Source organism: Lissotriton vulgaris, chromosome 8, assembly GCF_964263255.1.
Source record: "Lissotriton vulgaris chromosome 8, aLisVul1.2, whole genome shotgun sequence".
Classification (NCBI taxonomy): Eukaryota; Metazoa; Chordata; class Amphibia; order Caudata; family Salamandridae; genus Lissotriton; species Lissotriton vulgaris.
Genome location: NC_141696.1, coordinates 36,858,060 through 36,879,755, shown reverse-complemented (window position 1 = coordinate 36,879,755; position 21,696 = coordinate 36,858,060). Strand labels below are relative to the sequence as shown.

Below are 21,696 nucleotides of genomic sequence, written 5' to 3'. Positions count from 1 at the left end.
GCTAGGGCCATGATGTTTCAGTAGAATAAAGGATAATGTAACAATGTGTGTCTATCTTGACGGTACGTTTCCTAAATCCATACATTAGGCCGCTTGAGTGGCCTTATCCAGGCAGCAGGGAGTGGGGGCGTTAATCAGTAAGTGGAATCTCAGTGTGGTTTTATGAAAGAATACACACATTTCCATTCCAGCAGAAAGGGAACTCGTTGGCCCTTATTATTTACTTCATTTTGTATGTTTTTCCCCATTTCCCCATGCTGAACGATCATCTCCTCCTTCCTTAGTTGTCTTTTCACACCTTCTCTCACTGCTCCAATCTCCTTTTCCATCTTCTCATCTGTGTTAAATTAATCAAGACATTTTCTTGTTACTACGCAGAAAAATAAAACAAATATCTTTATATTCAAACTTCATTAATGAGTAGTTCCATTCTCACAAATGTGGCACTCTTTTCTCCTGCCCCCCCACCCCCCTTGTGCATGGTCAGCTGCTCATGCTATTGTTTCGCTTCTTCTCTCGCAGGACTCGTTGGGCTCCATGGAGACGATTATATGTTACTGGGGATTGATCTGAGTGACTTATCACTGCTGGAAGATGGGCTGAAGCAGGTGGGCATTGAGCCTGCCAGTCCGACTCTGCTCCTGGCCGAGGTCGTGCTCACCTACATGGACAATTCACGGTGAGTGTCTGGATCACTGCTCTTCCCATGCTTGAGACAGCGAGGGTCCATAAATGGCACACAGGAGGCATTGCAAGGCCTCTTCCCATGCTGGGGACAGCGAGGATCCATACATGACACATGGGAGGCATTGCAGGGCCTCTTCCGATGCTGGGGACAGCGAGGGTCCATACATGACACATGAGAGGCATTGCTGGGCCTCTTCCCATGATAGAGACAGCGAGGGTCCATACATGACACATGAGAGGCATTGCTGGGCCTCTTCCCATGATAGAGACAGCGAGGGTCCATACATGACACATGAGAGGCATTGCTGGGCCTCTTCCCATGATAGAGACAGCGAGGGTCCATACATGTCACATGAGAGGCATTGCTGGGCCTCTTCCCATGATAGAGATAGTGAGGGTCCATACATGACACATGAGAGGCATTGCAGGGCTTCTCTCCGTGCTTGAAACAGCGAGGGTCCATACATGACACATGTTTGGCATTGCAGGGCCTCTTCCAATGCTTGGGCCAACGATGGTCCATACAAGACACATGGAAGGCATTGCTGTGCTTCTTCCCGTGCTTGAGACAGCGAGGGTCCATAATGTAATGTGTCTTGTAAAGCGCACTGCTGCCCCGAGGCGTCGTGGCGCTGTAGACCGCTGGGGAACCTGTACTGGCTATCCCTGTGAGATGGTCCCTACTGGGTATCTCCAAGGTGAAACCAGGCATCCCTGGTGAATGTGGGGGGCCGTTGTAGAGGTTAGGCAAGCTAATGCCCAGAGTTGCCGAGTGTGATCCCTGGTTAGAGTAGGCACCGAGGCGAGAATTATCGAGTCCGCTGACCCTGGTCCACGACCCTGCCGCGTCAGGAATTGAACCCTGGTCCCGGGCCGTTCTCTGCTTCCGGGTCTGCCGCCTCTAACCGGTGAGCCACACCACTCCACATACATGACACATGGTCCATACATGACACATGGGAGGCATTGCATGGCCTCTTTCCATGCTTGAGACAGCGAGGGTCCATACATGATACATGAGAGGCATTGCTGGGCCTCTTTCCATGCTTGAGACAGCGAGGGTCCATACATGACACATGGGAGGCATTGCTGGGCTTCTTCCCATTCTTGAGACAGCGAGGGTCCATACGTGACACATGAGAGGCATTGCAGGGCCTCTTTCTATGCTTGAGACAGCAAGGGTCCATACATGACACATGGGAGGCATTGTAGGGCCTCTTTCCGTGCTTGAGACAGCGAGGGTCCATACATGACACATGGGAGCCATTGCTGGGCCTCTTCCCATGCTTGAGACAGCGAGGGTTCATACATGACACATGAGAGGCATTGCTGGGCCTCTTCCCATGATAGAGATAGTGAGGGTCCATAGAAGACACATGAGAGGCATTGCTGGGCCTCTTCCCATGCTTGAGACAGCGAGGGTCCATACATGACACATGGGAGGCATTTCAGGGCCGTTTCCCGTGCTTGAGACAGCGAGGGTCCAGGCATTGCAGGGCTTCTTCCCGTTCTTGAGACAGCGAGGGTCCATACATGACACATGGGAGGCATTGCCGTGCTTCTTCCCGTGCTTGAGACAACGAGGGTCCATACATGATACATGAGAGGCATTGCAGGGCCTCTTTCCATGCTTGAGACAGCAAGGGTCCATACATGACACATGGGATGCATTGCTGGGCCTTTCCCCATGCTTGAGACAGCGAGGGTCCATACATGACACATGGGAGGCATTGCTGGGCTTCTTCCCATGATAGAGATAGTGAGGGTCCATAGAAGACACATGGAGGTTTTGTCGCGCCTTTTCAATTGCTTGAGACAGCGAGGGTCAATACATGACACATGGGAGGCATTGCAGGTCCTCTTCCCATGCTTGAGACAGCGAGGGTCCATACATGACACATGGGAGGCATTGCAGGGCCTTTTCCCATGCTTGAGACAGGGAGGGTCCATACATGACACATGGGAGGCATTGCAGGGCCTCTTCCCATGCTTTAGACAGTGAGGGTCCATACATGACACAAGGGAGGCATTGCAGGGCCGTTTCCCATGCTTGAGACAGCGAGCGTCCATACAATTTATTTATTTAAAAAGATATATACAGCGCTGGCTAGACCCAAAGGTATCAGAGCTCTTTACATAAGGTCAGCAAAGAAACAACAATAATAACAATTACAATTGACATTAAATGTATGAGACAACATTAACGTGAAAGAAAGGAGAGGAAAGTAGAAAGTAGAGAGGAGAGGGGGAGTTAGAGGGCAGAGGACGAGGGAGAAGAAGGAATAAGAGAGAGAGGGGAAAGTCATCCCAAAGTCTGCATGGGTAGATGACGGCCATGGAGGTAATCCCAAGCCAATCTCCCCAATAGTTTACAAGGAGGCTCCAACGGGCATCGGTCAGGAAGATGGCTAGAAAGGAGACCAGGAAAATGCAGAAAGGCAGAAATAAGATGAGTGGAGGGGAGGGCGAGACAGGGAGAGGTGGAGAAACTGTGTCCAAGGTCCGTCTGGGCAGGTGACGGTCGGGGGTGAACCCAGGCCAATCTCCTCATTAGCTGAACAGAGCAGCTGCACCGGGCGTCGGACATAATGCTCGGACTACGCTGACAGGAAAGAGGTCATGCGCACTTGGGAAATGTCAGAAAAGTGTGGTGGGAAGCCGTGGTCCGATAAAATTCCAGACGTCCTCTTGAGGTCAATGCTAGTTCTGGTAGAGTTGAGTAATAAAAAGTCAGGCATCCTGGAAGGGTTCAGACCTGGTCACGCAGTTCGCGCTGGACCATTCCCGTTGGAGCAGCGTCCAGACTGGTTTGCATATGTCTTGGTCCAAACTGAGGCAGCTTGGTGTTAAAAACAACGATGCACTGGTATGCGACCCATAGTAATTACCAGTTGCGCAGATTAATTCAAGCATTAAATCTATCACTTTTTTGTTTACCATTGATGGTGGTGGCAATGTTTGTCCCTGCTGTTGTATATTACGCCCTAGTCATTAAGCCCTCTGTTAATTCAATATGTTGTTTGTTCTTCCCCTGTGTCTCCCTTAGATCCTCGGCTGTGATCAGCTGGGCAGCTCATCACTTCCAGTCAGCATGCTTTGTGCTGTACGAACAGATCCATCCAGAGGATCCTTTCGGACAAGTCATGCAAAAGCACTTCTGCCAGCTGAACTCGAGGCTGCACGCCCTCACCCACTTCCCAGACCGGGAAGCGCAGAGAAGGCGGTTTTTGGATAGAGTAAGTATAAAAGGAAGCCATGGTCGTGGTCTGATCCCGTAGAAAGAGTTCAACTTATCAGAGTAATTGTGAAAGTGGACCGTGACTGTCAAAGCTCTGTGTGCTGATGGTCAAGTTCTCTGCAGCGGGTGTCGCTGTAGATCACATGCTGTGCACTCTCTTACCATTTACTGTCGGGCTCCCATGATTACAAATTATTTTTGTTTAAAGAAGGCGCTTCAGTTTTGAAGTGACTCTTAGTGCCTCCCTTGAAATCCACAATGCTTCACCTCTTGGGCTTATATATTTAAGTGCTGGGGGCCACGCGGCCCCTGCGCAGTCCCAGGGACCGCCACCTCCCCGGGGCTAATTTGTGGTTAAAAAAGTGGGGGGCTCATGCTGAGATTGCTTTTCCTCCATTGCACGCAGATGTGCTTAGAGTGGTCCATCACTGTTGCTATCGAAAATGTAAATGTATCAATGCTGAACAACTGAGAGAGAAGAGCACGATTGATGTCAAGCATGCAGAGCAAGTTGTAGAAGAACAACTCATTTGAGGAGGGTACAAAGAATACTCTGTTTAAGTTTTGCCCCTCTTGCAGTAGCAGGCTTCTGTGGCCAGACCATTAGCAGGTCTGAATCTCCCGCTTACTGAGGGGCAACAGCAAGGCCGTTGTCCAGCATGGATACATTCTTTTTAGCTAAAAACTTTTCTTATTTCTAAGCACAAAGCACAAAAAGTACATAATGGTGACCGTCCTGATCCCATCAGAAGCGGTCGCTCCTCACGCTGCTCCCTGCTCTGCCTGCCGCCTGGTATCGTAGCGCTATACCGCCAGACTGCTGTCTGCTACCTCGCCCTGCTCCGACAACTGCTATTGCCTGATTGATTATTACAAATATATTGTAGCGCTAGATTGCCTGATTGTTTATTAATTGCTTATCTTAATTATATCGTAGCGCTAGATTGCCAAAGTGCGCTTTAACAATATTTTCAATTGTGCTGTGCTGCCTGTAGATTTCATTTGTGCCTGATTGTGCCGGTGCCACTGCCATTTGCATCGTGTTTATTCTGATTGTGCCCCAGTCCTGTTTCGCTTTTGGCTTGCTGCCATTTTGTTGTTGTCTCCCTGCCCGGCTCTCCACCCCGCTCCCACCTCCCAGCTGCCCCTCCCTCGCCCCTCCCCACCACTATCCACATATGACAGATGCCTCCGCGCGCAGCGGTCACGCCCCATGCGCGCCGAAGGTGCGCCAAAGGTAAGCCCGTCTACGCCCGTTCGCGCCTGGACCGTGCCCAGCGCCAGACCCCCTGCTCCCCGCAAATCCCATTCCACCCGCATAACATACGATGCCACAACCCTCTCAACCCTCAACCCCGGCTGACCACCAAACTGCTTCCAAGCCGCCCCAGGACACACCCATGGACCCTTCACATGCCACTCCTGCAAGTTCGACAGCATCAGGACCCACACCAAACCCACAATCTCCAAACAGAGCTCCAACACTAACCACCTTAAATGCTTCCTGCTCAATACCCACTCAGTCCACAGACACTCCATCGAACTCTGGAACCTACTCGACACTACTTCGCCGGACGTCGCCTTCCTTACAGAAATATAGATGAACGCCTCATCAGCCCCCGACATCGCCATAGCCATCCCGGACACCTACAAGATCATCCGAAAAGATCGCACCAACCAAACAGGAGGAGGCATCGCCATTGTCCATAAGAAAACCATCCGCATCACGACCAGTTCCGACGATAACCTCGCTACCGCCGAACACCTTCACTTCCAGATTCACACCGACCCCAAAACCACACTCAGAGGCACCCTCATCTACAGACCCCCAGGACCCCACACACAATTCAGCGAAGACATCGCTGACTTCATCAGCCCACATGCCCTCCCATCCGAGAACTACATTCTACTGGGAGACCTCAACTTCCACCTGGAAAAGAAAAACAACAACAACATCACCACCCTTCTGGACAACCTGGCAAATCTCGGACTCAAACAACTCGTTGACACCCTACCCACTCTGCCGGACACACGCTTGACCCTATCTTCACCTCCAGCAAGCACATCTCCTTCGATCACACCACAGGTCTCCATTGGACGGACCACTGCTGCGTTCACTTCAACTACAAAAAGTCCACGACCCACAACCCCCCACAACCTATTCCCCGAAGAAATTGGAACAAAATCACCACCGACCAGCTCTTCACATCGCTTCACCAAAACCCCCCTGCCAATTCATCTGACCCTAACCAAGCAGCCACCAACCTCACACAATGGATCATCCACAGCGCCGACGAACTAGCACCCTTGAAAAACCATCTAATCAAGCAAGGTAGCAAAAAAGCCCCCTGATTCAACGATGACCTTAGGAAATCCAATAAGTTCTGTCGTACTCTCGAGAAAACCTGGAGAAAAAACCCAACCACTGACAACCTAGCCACCTTCAAGAACGCCACCCGCAAACACCACCAACTGATCCGATCCACCAAGAAATCAGCATTCAAGGATCGACTTGACAACAATGCCCAAAACAGCAAGGAACTATTCAACATCGTCAAAGAATTCACTAACCCCTCCGCCGGCACTAATGGCATCACCCCCTCCCAAGACCTCTGCGACTCTCTATCCTCATTCTTCCACAACAAAATCGCCGAAATACATAACAGCTTTGAAAACCAGTCCGAAGACCAGTCCACTCCACCCACCTCCGATTCAAAACTGCACTCCAACAACCTTTGCGCCTGGAACCCAATCACCACCGAAGACACCATCCGCCTGATGAACTCCATCCACTCAGGTTTACCAACCGACCCATGTCCCCACCACATTTTCAACAAAGCAGACTCCATCATCGCACCCCATCTCCACGATGTCATTAACTGTTCCCTCAACTCTGCTACCTTCCCGGAAAACTGGAAACATGCCGAACTCAGCGCCCTTCTGAAGAAACCCACGGCAGACCCAGCCAAACTTAAGAACTACCGCCCCATCTCGCTCCTCCCATTCCCTGCCAAAGTCATCGAGAAAGCCGTCAACAGTCAGCTCGCCGCCTTCCTCGAATCCAACAAATCCCTCGACCCTTCACAGTCCGGCTTCCGAGCCAAACACAGCACCGAAACCGCCCTCATCACAGCAACAGACGACATCCGAACACTACTGGACAACGGAGAAACAGTTGCTCTCATCTTACTTGACCTCTCCGCAGCCTTTGACACAGTCTGTCATAGCACCCTCATACAACGCCTCAGCGACCTCGGAATGCAAGGAAAAGCATTGGACGGGATCATCTCGTTCCTCACCGCAAGAACTCAGAGAGTCCGCCTCCCCCCTTTCAAATCAGAGGCCACGGAAGTCATCTGCGGCGTACCACAAGGATCATCACTCAGTCCCACCCTCTTCAACGTATACATGAGTCCCCTCGCTTCCATCGCACGCCAACACAACCTTAACATCATCTCCTACGCAGACGACACCCAGCTGATCCTCTCCCTCACCAAAGACCCAAACACCGCCAAAACCAACTTACATGAAGGAATGAAAGAAGTAGCCGAGTGGATGAAGAACAGCCGTTTAAAACTAAACTCGGACAAAACAGAAGTCCTCATCTTATGGCCATCCCCCTCTGCCTGGGACGACTCATGGTGGCCACCGACCCTCGGAACCGCACCCATACCTACGGACCACGCACGTAACCTGGGCTTCATCCTGGACTCCTCCCTCTCGATGACCAGACAAGTCAACGCTGTCTCATCATCTTGCTTCAACATCCTACGAATGCTCAAAAAAATCTTCCGTTGGATCCCCACCGAAACAAGAAAGACGGTCACCCACGCACTGGTCACAAGCCGACTGGATTACGGAAACACCCTTTACGCCGGAACCACCGCCAAACTACAGAAAAAACTCCAACGCATCCAAAACGCCTCAGCCAGACTCATATTGGGCATCCCTCGGCAAGCTCACATTTCCGGCCACCTGAAAGACCTCCATTGGCTCCCTGTTAACAAGATAATAACGTTCCATCTCCTCACCCACGCACACAAAGCCCTCTACGACCTAGGACCCGAATGCCTCAGCACGCGTCTATCCTTCTACACCCCCTCCCGACAACTACGATCGTCCAATCAAGCCCTCGCCGCAATTCTGCGCATCCACAGATCCACCATGGGGGGAAGATCCTTCTCCTACTTAGCGGCCAAGACCTGGAATTCTCTCCCCACCCACCTCAGCCTTACACAGAACCACCTCTCCTTCAGAAAGCAACTAAAAACTTGGATATTCGATAAGTAAAACACCTCCCTCCCTCAACCGCCTTGAGACCCTCTGGGTGAGTAGTGCGCTATACAAATTTTGGAACTTGAACTAGAAAGGGAGTTCTTTATCCGTAAAAGGCAGATTTGCATTTGCGGTTTCAATGCAAGCGACCACAGTCCACATCACATGAGTGCGAAATGCTGCTAATCCAATAATGGTAAGCCTTAAGTATACTCTAAACTTTAAACACGTCTTGTCCAATGCCAGGGCGTTAGTGCGCGCAGGGAGCTGTAACATCTAGTGAGAAGTGGGACAGGCAGGTCTCACTCGGCACCAAGTGCTCCTTATGCTGGTTAGGGAAAGCTTGTGTAGCACCTCTAGTCGAAAAGTTGGCGAGCCCTGAAGCATGTGAATTCTATACGTGCGAAGTATTGTGCTAATGGCTCCATACGCGCTACAATTTTTGGGCTGAATCCGTGCTTAATTTGAGCCTGTGCTTTCCGGTGCTCAGCACCGGCACTTAATTGGTTTAAGGTGCTCCGCCCCTGCATCTAATTGTCAACACCATACATAGAACAGTCTGCCACATGGTGGCGCTGCTCATCTAATTTAGAGATAAGAACAAGGGTCGTTTAGGAAAACAATACACATCAAGATTATTAATACCTACCTCCCTAGCCATTCCATTAGTTTTGGGGACCTCAAACACTGTAACATTTGCATGCAAAAGAGATGGTCAGTAGTTGTGGCAGCGATGAGAAGGGCGATGGGTGGTGCAAGCTGCAGTGGCCTCCTGGTCACTTAATATTTTACAAATTAAGCACTGGGCTGAATTAGTCAAATTGTGGGATAATTGTTCCAATGCCAAAAGGCGCCATACTCGAGCGAACCACCGTGCAGCAGAAGGCGGTGCAGGTTGCTTCCACATGACTGCAATGAGCTGTCATGCTACCTGTAGTAAATGGCTGAAAAGGGCCCAGTCTGCCTGCGTCATGGCACCTACATTGGCGGCACGTATGCGAAGAATAATTGTGGGGTATAGGCCGGGGACAGGGAAGCCTATGATGACCTTGAAATTCCCCAGAATCTCCTTCCAGTGTGTGGCAATCACTCTACGGGACCACCACACATGGCAGAAGGTTCGCTCTGCCTCACCGCAGCGCCAGCATAGAGGAGAGACGTCTGAGTAAATTGGAGACAAACGGGCTGGCGTATGGTACCCCCGGAAAATCCGTTTGCATGCAGTCTGACAAGAAGAGAGGCTGCGCTAGATTTTAGTGATATCTCGCCATAACTGTTCACAAGTGATTTCCCTTGAGGTTAGTGTTGTGCCATGTGGATTGGTACTTACATTTAGAAACACACACTGGGGGTCTGTTTCTGGGCCTATCAAACTCCAGAGTTTAACGCACACTCCTAACCAAGTCAGTGGGCGTTCCTGAGGCTATGTATCATAAGAGTGCCAAAATGAGCAACCTGTGTATTGGGATTCACTTCAAATATCGAATAGACCCATACAGAGAAAGACTGGATGTCCATCAACGTCAGATGTAGATCATGTATTCTCATTTGGTCATCCAAATAGGAATGGTGTGTCTCATGATCATTGAGACTAGTCCATAACCTATGCTTGGTTAGGAGTGTGCGTTAAACTCTGGAGTTTGATAGGGCCAGATATAGACCCCCAGTGTGTGTTTTTTGTTTTTGAATTGATTGAGTAGGGGACTTCACCCTGGGTAGGTCTTTAAATATTTTCCCTCTGACCCTTTTTTCTCCGGATTGTTTAGTACTTACATTTAGGGCTCAGGAGTGAGTGTTGCAGTGCTCTAGAGGCAATGGATATTAGCCCTCGAGTGCCATCATAAGTGCGGACAGGCTTCTCGAAAGGAGTGTATGGGCGAACAACCGCTGGGTAAACCTCGGGATGCAGTGCCCAGAGTACAGCTGGTGACATTCAAGACGCTTGGTAGCCAGAAGGTGAAAGTCGGCCCTACACCCGTCAAACGTCTTTATGACTTAACTCCTCCCGCAAAGAGATCTTGAAGCGTCCGACATTCCCCCTCACTTCAGCTACGAAGTGAAGAGGGTGACATGCCTGGGAGGAAGGCTGGGTTATGAGCTACAGGTGTGTCTGGGGATGGGAAGGTCGTCAGACCCTTCCTCAGGGCTATCCTATCCCAGATCTCCAACACTGTCCTAGTCAGCGTTCCAATGTAAGCGCTGCGAGGGCGGGCGTGTTTGGGTAGCCAGGAGAGATCCCACAGGGGCCTGCATGCTGCCGCGCAGTCCATGTGGAACCAGTGTTTTTCACTCTTGCGCACCACCCATTCAGAAATATATCTCAGGTGGGCCAATAGTATTCCAGGAGATTTTCACGCCAGGCCGCCCCTATCGAGGGGAGCATCAGCAGGGAGTGAGCTGTTTGCAGCTGTTCCCATTCCATATAAAGGTATATTTGTCCCTTTGAAGGCGCAGGATATCCTCCTGCGGGATGGTTTGGGCCGCGTCTGAAACAAATTGATCTCTGTAACATTAATGCGTCCCAACCAGGAGATGTACACCGATTTCCATCTCTGAAAATCAGCCAGGATGGAGCGGCGAAGAGAGGGCCAATTGGCTCGGGACCAGGAAGCAAGTGTCGGGGTGATGTGGAGGCCTAAGTACTTGATAGAGTCCTGAGACCATTGAAATGGCACAAGATTCTGTGAAGCTTTAACCTCCCTGGGCCGGTACAGTGAGATTAGGCATGGACGACTTGGACATGTTAATTTGAAAGCCAGAGACCGCTTCAAACGCCTGTAAGCGTTCTACAACACAAGGGCGCGATATCTCAGGTCGCGTCAGGTGGAGAAGGAGGTTGTCTACGAACAAGCTTATCTTATGCACCCGACCGCCAGAGGGTATGCCGTTGATTGTGTCTGTGTCGCGGATTTGAATAGGCAGCGGCTCAACCTCCAGGGCGAACAATAAGTGAGAGCGGGCACCCCTGCGGCGTATCAAGTCTCAGAGAGATAGAGTACATGGTCTGCTCGTTGACTCGGACACAAGCTACTGGTGCTACGTAGGAGGCCATGACTTTGAAGATACAATCTCCCACAAGGCCGACCTTGTGTAGAAGTGCAGGAACAGAATAACCTGTTACAAGCGCTAGACGACAGAAATCTGAAAGATCTGACAGCAGATTATTATATAACTCTGCTGAGCGCTAGGCATAAGTAGCTGATCAATGATATGACTGCAGACACCTCAGGCATCAGAGGGTCACGTGAAACATGGTACAGTACTGTTAGATTGTAGAAATATAGGGGTTGGACTATGGTGAGCAGGACATTCTTTCCTGATATGCTGCTTTCTGTCTCATTTCCCCACAGGGTTGGGCGCACTGTGCTGTCCTCGATATGAATGAGTTCTACCACTGCTTCCTCAGTGAATCCGAGCGAAGGCGGATCGAGGGATTGGAGCCATTTGATGAGTTTGAGGTAACGTCATCTTATGCCCAAGACTGAAGGAGCCTTGAGGCGCTAGTTATCATCTGGGCGCTTGCTGTACGGCTGGTGATGTACCGAGGAATGGCACAGACCTGAAAGATGTGACCACTGCGCGTTCTCCTCCCCCATTCTTAAAACTACTTTACCCTTTCTATTCTTGGTTTCTATGAATTTCTTGCTTTGGTCAACAAATGTTTATGTACAGCCACACTCCTGCTCAACCCTGTGCACTTCCCAGGGGTTGATCTCATGGCAGACTGTGGTGGAAATGCATGCTGCTCTCACTCCTCTGACAGGATTCATATTACACTAGATTCCAGGGTGGGAAACTACCTTCAAAGCTTTAGCTCCACCCTCCTACCCAAAATGTATCAATTTGTGGGTGTTCACTGGGTTTGCACAGCCCACCCTCGTAATACACTCTATTCTTCAGCTCACAGCGATCTCCCATTCAGCGTACTGTACTTTGAACCATTATCAATTCTGTGAGTTAGGATGTGAAATGTAGAACCGTTCTGTACAGTCACAATGTTTTGTGAACACTTAACTCCCACTTGCACCCACGAACTCCTCTTTGAATTGGGCTCCAAATGTTTCCATGCTCCTGTGAAAGTATTTTTATGTTAAGAATATTGTCTCCCATCTTTCTTACTGACACCTTTGCCCAGCCTCTTCTTTTTCGGACTGATTGTGACTGCTTTAGCTGTGTCACAGACCAACTGTATGTTCCTCAGAGAAGAGAGAATTGGCCTTCCTCCGCTAGCCGTTGGCTGATACAATAGTCATCCATGTATTGATCAGGCAACACTGCTTAGCCACTAGATAATTACTATCAGAATTCATGACGGATGGAGGTTTTGGTTTTATGTTGCATACGTTTTTTTTTATTTATGTAGCTGGGGGGGGTGGGGTAGGGAATGGATGGAGTGGGATTTTAACTCCATATAGTGACGGAACACCCTTTTTCCGTCTGGCACCAACACCGTTTGATTTTACTAACATGATATGTATATAATCTACACACTTAAAGGGTTTTAGCCAGCTCTCTTCATCCATTGGTCTGTTGTCATTCATATTTTGCTTCCGCCCTTTGCAGCAAAGGGCTATGGGTCATCCTACTTCAGCCAGGGGCTAACTTCACTTAGAGTGACTGCATTTTGCTTTTTTGCAAGGAAGAAATCCGCATACAATGTAGCTCCGCTCAGTGCCTCTCTCTTTGTTTTTACTTGTTACTCTAGTGTTGCTTTGTGTTTACAGCCAGACGTAATAGCAGACCCTTTCTACCAGCTCTTCCTGTACAGGGGCTATTCTAGCTCTGTCATTTCCCATCTCCTGCTAATGCTGTTGTAAATTCCTTTTGGAGTTTCCTTTGTTTATCTGAGTACTGGTATTTCACAGCGTGCCAGGTTGAGTCAATGTGAAAATGTTCTTTATACAGTTATCCCCTTTTCTAGTTCCACCCAATGAAGTGTGTCTATAACCGCACTCCTGTTTGTTGTCCTGGTTTGTGTATTAATTGAAGATTATGGATATACCCAGTGTAGTCTGTATGTTCTGCTTGTGTGGCTTTCAGTTTTGTTTCAGTGCTCTTGTATGTCATGCTTATATTGACTTGTAACTATTCTATTACTCATTGAATCTGTTTTGTTTATTTCAATATCCTGTCTTATCTATCTAGCTACCTCCCTGTTACTCTATCACGTTGTCTATCTATCTGTCTGTCTGTCTATGCAACCCTATTTATCTTTATCTGTGTATGCAACCCTATTTATCAGTCAGTCAGTCAGTGATAACTTTCTTTCGGTAGGAAACCATAAAAGTGCAGATAAAATACATACAAAGCACAATTGATTAAAACAATAAATAGTAAGCAGGTAATATTGGTCATAAAAATAGATTAAACTGAGATGTTATCATGAACCTAGTAGCATAGGATTTAAAAAATTGATCAAAGATATTAACATTGGTATTAAACAAAGCCTTTCCTTCTGCGCCACATACCATGTATAAAACGGGATACAGCAAAAACTATGGGAGGCGAGGTATCATACATTAAAACTCTACACGCCTGCATGCAATGTCTGAAGCCCAAATTCCTACATAATGGAATACACCAGCATTTTCTTACTGTTGCATACGCTGGATAGAAGAACATAACACGCGGAACATCTTCTCGCATATAATTACATGCCGGGCGGGTTCCATTTTCTGTTTTAGTCCATTTCGAGGTAAATGCCCTGATTGGCAAGCAGCCATGCCTCAGTTGGGCATATAGTTTCCTCACAAGAGGAGGCTGGATTACGTCTAGGAATTCCTCTAGTCGTGATTCAGATTTTACTAAGAGGAACTCTACAGACAACCTGCCCTGGGTTGTTGATCGCTGTAGGGCAAGTAGATTTTGTCGCCTCACCAGGGTTAGCAGCTCCGACCTGGGCATCCTCAGATAGTTCTGCTCGGATGTCTCCCATAGCTGGGGCAAGCCTACCTGGGTGGAGAGGACCTTGATGTGGAATAGCCAAGGGATATTTTTGTTTATTTGTCCCCAAACCTCCAAAAATTCCGCTCTGTAGGGGGCCAGTTCTGGTACTGACCAGAACCTCTTCCAGTAGAGCAAGGGCCGAACAGCTACCAATTCCTCTATGGACTCCAGCCCCAGATCCAGTCGCAAGGGGGTAAGTGGTGTGCACTGTGGTAAGCCCACCAGATTCTTCACAAAGGACTGTTCGACCCTCAGGAGGCTGGATGTGTTCTTATGTCCCCGGATTTCAGCGCCATACATTGCGGCAGTCCTGGCCTGAAGTCCGTAGATGTCAAGAACCGGGGCAGCCGGTTTAAAATCTGATGTTCTATGAAGCTTGCTTATACCCCCTACTATTTGCGATAGTCTAAGGGCGGATTTAGTGATTTGGTGGCCCCAGTCAAAATCTTCCGTCAAGGTGATACCAAGATAGACAAAAGCCTTGACCCGTTCTAGGGGAATACTGTTCAGGGCGGGATTTGGGCGGGTCTGACTCGGCGGGTTGAAGATCATATACTTGGTTTTATCCAAGTTAACCTCCAATCCACGCGAGGCACAGAATGTTGCAAACCCGTCCAGAATGCGCTGGATGCCCGATGATGTTTTGGATAACAGCAAAGTGTCATCCGCAAACATCAGAGCGGGCACCCGCCCAGTGGCCAACCAATGAGCATCATTGTCTTTTACACCATTTAAGACGTCCATGAGGCCATTGATGTAAAGGCAAAATAACGTAGGAGCCAGGACGCATCCCTGTCGCACACCCTTGGAGACGGGGAAACGAGCTGAGAGATCCCCATGTCTCCAACACCTAACTTGGGCATAATTGCCAACATGCAATCTAGTCAAAATATTCAGTAGATAGGGCGGGAGACCTAGATCTGCCAACACTTTGCACAATTTTTCCCTGGGGACAAGATCAAAAGCGGCCCGCAGGTCCACAAAGACAAGGTAGAGGCTGCCACCCTCCACTCTTGCCGTTTTCCAGAGTAGGACCTGGAGCTGAAATATTTGATCAGGGTTGAGATGCCAGATCTAAATCCGGCCTGGAGAGTAGTCATTATTTTGTATTCCTCCATCCACCCTTGGATCCTGTCCAGTATGATCCTGCCCATTAGTTTTTGTGTTGTATCTATAAGGCTAATGGCCCTATAGTTTGATGGGGATAGCGGACAACCCTTCTTGTAAATGGGGACGATCTCAGCTCCCAACCAGGTGTCTGGTGGATCAAACCCCATAAGAACCGCATTAAACAGGATAACCAGGTATGGTGCCCATATTTTAGGTTGGGAACGAAATAAGTCCCCAGGCAATTTATCAAGGCCAGGGGCTTTATTGGGGAGCAGCCTTGCTATGGCAGTCTCTACCTCCTTCAGGGTGATGATCTCCGGCGTTACAGAATGGTACACGTCCTGGACGTCCTGGTGATCCGACCGCCGCCCCACGCCCGTAGCCCCCACCAGTCGATACTCATGGCGGGGGTCTGGGGCGGTGGACGGAGGAGGCACCATTGCTTCCCCCGGGGACAAATCCATCCCCCCTGCTGTGGCAGGCTCTATCCCCCTCAGGGCGATGGTCTCTGCAATTACAGAGTGGCTCTCGTCCAGAACATCCCGGTAATCCAACCACCGTCCCTCGGCCGAGGCCCCCACCAGTCGATACTCATGGCGGGGGTCTGGGTCGGGGGACGAAGGGGGGACCACAGCTCCCTCCAGGGACAAGTCCATCATCCCTGACATACTAAGCTCTTTGGGGGGGGGGGGGTGTTGGAACCAAGACGAGGCACATCGCCTCGCTCCAAGTTTGCGTATAGTGCTCCAAAATGTGCCTCCTGCCCTGAAGGCGCAATATTCGGGGAAACGGCCTCACCTCCCCCATTCACACCTGAGCTAACAATGGCCCAGAACGACCTAGCATCCTTACAAAGGAGCGCAGATCTCAACTCCTCCCACCTCATTTCCTCCCAGTCCCTCTTTCCCCTGACAATTGCCTTTTTATAAAGCAATCGAGATGGCCTAATTCCTACACTATCTTTAGTTTTAATTGCCAAGAGGAGGTCTTTTTTTACTTTCCTGCAGGTGGCATCATACCAGGGGTGTGTCCTAGCCCGATGTGTTTTATTCCCTCCTTCCGGACAAAACACATCCACCAGTGCGAGAGCCATCTGCCTATGGATTTCCACGGCTTGACCGTGGGAGCCCAAGTCTCCCATCTCAGTAATCAGCAGTACAGCAATCTGGTATATTTCAGCGAGCCTGCTGGGGGAGTCCTCGAAATGAGGCCCTTTAACCCTACGCCTATTATTGGCTACCATTAGGGGCAAGATATCTGTGTTAGATTCGGCATCAGGGTTTGTCAACCCGAAGCTCCCTGGCTTAAGTGTTAAAACGAGAGCATTATGATCGCTATCTTGCCTTGGTAGGACCCTAAATTCCATCAGTCTTTCCCAGTGTTTTACTTCCATCATTATATAATCAATGATGGGGGTTTGCCCTGCCCTATTAAACGTGGCTGACCCCGGTCAGTCAGGATCCAGCCTCTCGTTGCACGCCCGCAGAGACGTTGCAAGGGAGAATGATTTAATTTGCAGCACCAACGAGGTCCATGCCGTGACAGCGGGGATCTTAAGGTCAGGGATACGCCAAAACAAGTCCTCATCATCCTGTTCGCCCAACTCTGGGCTGACCAGAGGCTCGAACTGACAATTAAAATCACCACCAAGGACTATAACGATCGAAGGGTCAAGTGCCTGGATGAAGTGTTTTAATACATTGATTGTGTCCGATTCCTGCCCATTCCTAACTGGCCTAGAATAGATATTTATTATGGCTACTTGGAGCATACTTCGAGGGGTCAATAGCACGCATTGAACATCTGGGGAATTAGTTGATATTTGGGCTGCCTGTACGCCCAGATGCGTACCCACCCAACTCGATAGGCCACCCGATTGTCTTCCTCTACCCCTAGTTGTTGCCAAGATGTCAAAGGTTGCGTAACCTGGACTTACACTCTCCTCCAGTGCCCAAGTTTCCTGCATCAGGCAGATGTCATGTAATGCCATAAAGGAACCCCACTCAGGCGTGAGCAATTTATTTTTTAACCCGGCTACGTTCCAAGAGAGGATTTTTATACTTCCATCGACTAGCCCAGCTTTAGCTGGTGATTTCCCTTTTCCTATGGCGGGCCCGCTATCACTAGTGGTGGTCCCTGACTGAGTTTTCCCTTCCCTTGTCTCCACACTAGATAAGGCCACAGTGGGGGTACAAGCTCCCAGCTGTTGCACCATTTCCCCCTTTTCTCTCCTACCCTCCCCAATCAAAAGTTGTGGGGCACTATTGCATTTCCGGGGGCAGTGGTTATATCCTTTCCCTCCGATGCTATTACAAATGTGGCTAATCCACTGGCCGTGTTTGATAGGGAGTTCTCATTCTCAGGGTGTCAATCCACCTGTTCCAACACACTGAACCTGTTTCTTTGGGCAATCAATGAAAATGGAGGAATATGTAAGTGTGAGTCCTCCCAAGTTGTTATCCCCTGCTGCATTTTACATGGATGCAAACAAAACAGGTGATGGACCGAATGTGGATCAATGTCACACATTCACCCCAGTCCAAAGATCTGGGCCCAAATCCATCGTTTTTTTGCACTCCACACCACCCTGGGTTAGACAATGGCGATATGCAAATTAGCTCTGACCCTGTGCCCCATGGGAACAGTCCAGTCCGAACTACAAAAGCCATGTCCTTCCCAGAACGGAATCAAGCATCCGAGGACCGGACCGGTTTCGAGGTAACACCTCTCATCAGCCCGGCTAGCTTGACTCCAGTGGTGTGGAGTGCCTGGGACCCACGTCTGAGCATCCCCAGCGCACTTATGGCGGTATTTGCAAACAAAACAGGTGATGGACCGAATGTGGATCAATGTCACACATTCACCCCAGTCCAAAGATCTGGGCCCAAATCCATCGTTTTTTTGCACTCCACACCACCCTGGGTTAGACAATGGCGATATGCAAATCAGCTCTGACCCTGTGCCCCATGGGAACAGTCCAGTCCGAACTACAAAAGCCATGTCCTTCCCAGAACGGAATCAAGCATCCGAGGACCGGACCGGTTTCGAGGTAACACCTCTCATCAGCCCGGCTAGCTTGACTCCAGTGGTGTGGAGTGCCTGGGACCCACGTCTGAGCATCCCCAGCGCACTTATGGCGGTATTTGCAAACAAAACAGGTGATGGACCGAATGTGGATCAATGTCACACATTCACCCCAGTCCAAAGATCTGGGCCCAAATCCATCGTTTTTTTGCACTCCACACCACCCTGGGTTAGACAATGGCGATATGCAAATCAGCTCTGACCCTGTGCCCCATGGGAACAGTCCAGTCCGAACTACAAAAGCCATGTCCTTCCCAGAACGGAATCAAGCATCCGAGGACCGGACCGGTTTCGAGGTGACACCTCTCATCAGCCCGGCTAGCTTGACTCCAGTGGTGTGGAGTGCCTGGGACCCACGTCTGAGCATCCCCAGCGCACTTATGGCGGTATTTGCAAACAAAACAGGTGATGGACCGAATGTGGATCAATGTCACACATTCACCCCAGTCCAAAGATCTGGGCCCAAATCCATCGTTTTTTTGCACTCCACACCACCCTGGGTTAGACAATGGCGATATGCAAATCAGCTCTGACCCTGTGCCCCATGGGAACAGTCCAGTCCGAACTACAAAAGCCATGTCCTTCCCAGAACGGAATCAAGCATCCGAGGACCGGACCGGTTTCGAGGTAACACCTCTCATCAGCCCGGCTAGCTTGACTCCAGTGGTGTGGAGTGGGTCCCAAACAAAACAGGTGATGGACCGAATGTGGATCAATGTCACACATTCACCCCAGTCCAAAGATCTGGGCCCAAATCCATCGTTTTTTTGCACTCCACACCACCCTGGGTTAGACAATGGCGATATGCAAATCAGCTCTGACCCTGTGCCCCATGGGAACAGTCCAGTCCGAACTACAAAAGCCATGTCCTTCCCAGAACGGAATCAAGCATCCGAGGACCGGACCGGTTTCGAGGTAACACCCCTCATCAGCCCGGCTAGCTTGACTCCAGTGGTGTGCAGTGCCTGGGACCCACGTCTGAGCATCCCCAGCGCACTTATGGCGGTATTTGCAAACAAAACAGGTGATGGACCGAATGTGGATCAATGTCACACATTCACCCCAGTCCAAAGATCTGGGCCAAAATCCATCGTTTTTTTGCACTCCACACCACCCTGGGTTAGACAATGGCGATATGCAAATCAGCTCTGACCCTGTGCCCCATGGGAACAGTCCAGTCCGAACTACAAAAGCCATGTCCTTCCCAGAACGGAATCAAGCATCCGAGGACCGGACGTGGGTCCCAGGCACTCCACACCACTATAGTCAAGCTAGCCGGGCTGATGAGAGGTGTCACCTCGAAACCGGTCCGGTCCTCGGATGCTTGATTCCGTTCTGGGAAGGACATGGCTTTTGTAGTTCGGACTGGACTGTTCCCATGGGGCACAGGGTCAGAGCTGATTTGCATATCGCCATTGTCTAACCCAGGGTGGTGTGGAGTGCAAAAAAACTATGGATTTGGGCCCAGATCTTTGGACTGGGATGAATGTGTGACATTGATCCACATTCGGTCCATCACCTGTTTTGTTTGCAATTGCCGCCTTAAGTGCGCCGGGGATGCCCAGACGTGGGTCCCAGGCACTCCACACCACTGGAGTCAAGCTAGCCGGGCTGATGAGAGGTGTTACCTCGAAACCGGTCCGGTCCTCGGATGCTTGATTCCGTTCTGGGAAGGACATGGCTTTTGTAGTTCGGACTGGACTGTTCCCATGGGGCACAGGGTCAGATCTGATTTGCATATCGCCATTGTCTAACCCAGGGTGGTGTGGAGTGCAAAAAAACGATGGATTTGGGCCCAGATCTTTGGACTGGGATGAATGTGTGACATTGATCCACATTCGGTCCATCACCTGTTTTGTTTGCAATTGCCGCCCTAAGTGCGCTGGGGATGCCCAGACGTGGGTCCCAGGCACTCCACACCACTGGAGTCAAGCTAGCCGGGCTGATGAGAGGTGTTACCTCGAAACCGGTCCGGTCCTCGGATGCTTGATTCCGTTCTGGGAAGGACATGGCTTTTGTAGTTCGGACTGGACTGTTCCCATGGGGCACAGGGTCAGAGCTGATTTGCATATCGCCATTGTCTAACCCAGGGTGGTGTGGAGTGCAAAAAAACGATGGATTTGGGCCCAGATCTTTGGACTGGGATGAATGTGTGACATTGATCCACATTCGGTCCATCACCTGTTTTGTTTGCAATTGCCGCCCTAAGTGCGCTGGGGATGCCCAGACGTGGGTCCCAGGCACTCCACACCACTGGAGTCAAGCTAGCCGGGCTGATGAGAGGTGTTACCTCGAAACCGGTCCGGTCCTCGGATGCTTGATTCCGTTCTGGGAAGGACATGGCTTTTGTAATTCGGACTGGACTGTTCCCATGGGGCACAGGGTCAGAGCTGATTTGCATATCGTCATTGTCTAACCCAGGGTGGTGTGGAGTGCAAAAAAACGATGGATTTGGGCCCAGATCTTTGGACTGGGATGAATGTGTGACATTGATCCACATTCGGTCCATCACCTGTTTTGTTTGCAATTGCCGCCCTAAGTGCGCCGGGGATGCCCAGACGTGGGTCCCAGGCACTCCACACCACTGGAGTCAAGCTAGCCGGGCTGATGAGAGGTGTTACCTCGAAACCGGTCCGGTCCTCGGATGCTTGATTCCGTTCTGGGAAGGACATGGCTTTTGTAGTTCGGACTGGACTGTTCCCATGGGGCACAGGGTCAGAGCTGATTTGCATATCGCCATTGTCTAACCCAGGGTGGTGTGGAGTGCAAAAAAACGATGGATTTGGGCCCAGATCTTTGGACTGGGATGAATGTGTGACATTGATCCACATTCGGTCCATCACCTGTTTTGTTTGCAATTGCCGCCCTAAGTGCGCTGGGGATGCCCAGACGTGGGTCCCAGGCACTCCACACCACTGGAGTCAAGCTAGCCGGGCTGATGAGAGGTGTTACCTCGAAACCGGTCCGGTCCTCGGATGCTTGATTCCGTTCTGGGAAGGACATGGCTTTTGTAGTTCGGACTGGACTGTTCCCATGGGGCACAGGGTCAGAGCTGATTTGCATATCGCCATTGTCTAACCCAGGGTGGTGTGGAGTGCAAAAAAACGATGGATTTGGGCCCAGATCTTTGGACTGGGATGAATGTGTGACATTGATCCACATTCGGTCCATCACCTGTTTTGTTTGCATTTTACATGGATGGCTACTATGGCCCTCACCGTAATGGACGCTTTTACTTAAGCCAGTTCTCAAGTGAGGAGTAGGATAGAAGTATGACAAATGGAGGGGAAGGATTTGGGTATTGGACCAGGTGGAAGATATGCTGCAGATGTGTTCTACGGCGCTGGTATGCCTAA

General features: G+C 50.1%; 1 protein-coding gene across 1 annotated transcript in view; it reads left to right on the top strand.

The window, feature by feature from the left end:
- Positions 1-21,696, top strand: part of LCMT2 (leucine carboxyl methyltransferase 2) — a 75,424-nt gene that overhangs the window by 12,728 nt on the left and 41,000 nt on the right. Inside the window, exons 5-7 of the mRNA XM_086933673.1 lie at positions 523-679; positions 3,734-3,923; positions 11,551-11,658. Of these exons, the coding sequence (XP_086789799.1) occupies positions 523-679; positions 3,734-3,923; positions 11,551-11,658 (455 nt within the window). The remainder of the gene's footprint in view (positions 1-522; positions 680-3,733; positions 3,924-11,550; positions 11,659-21,696) is intronic.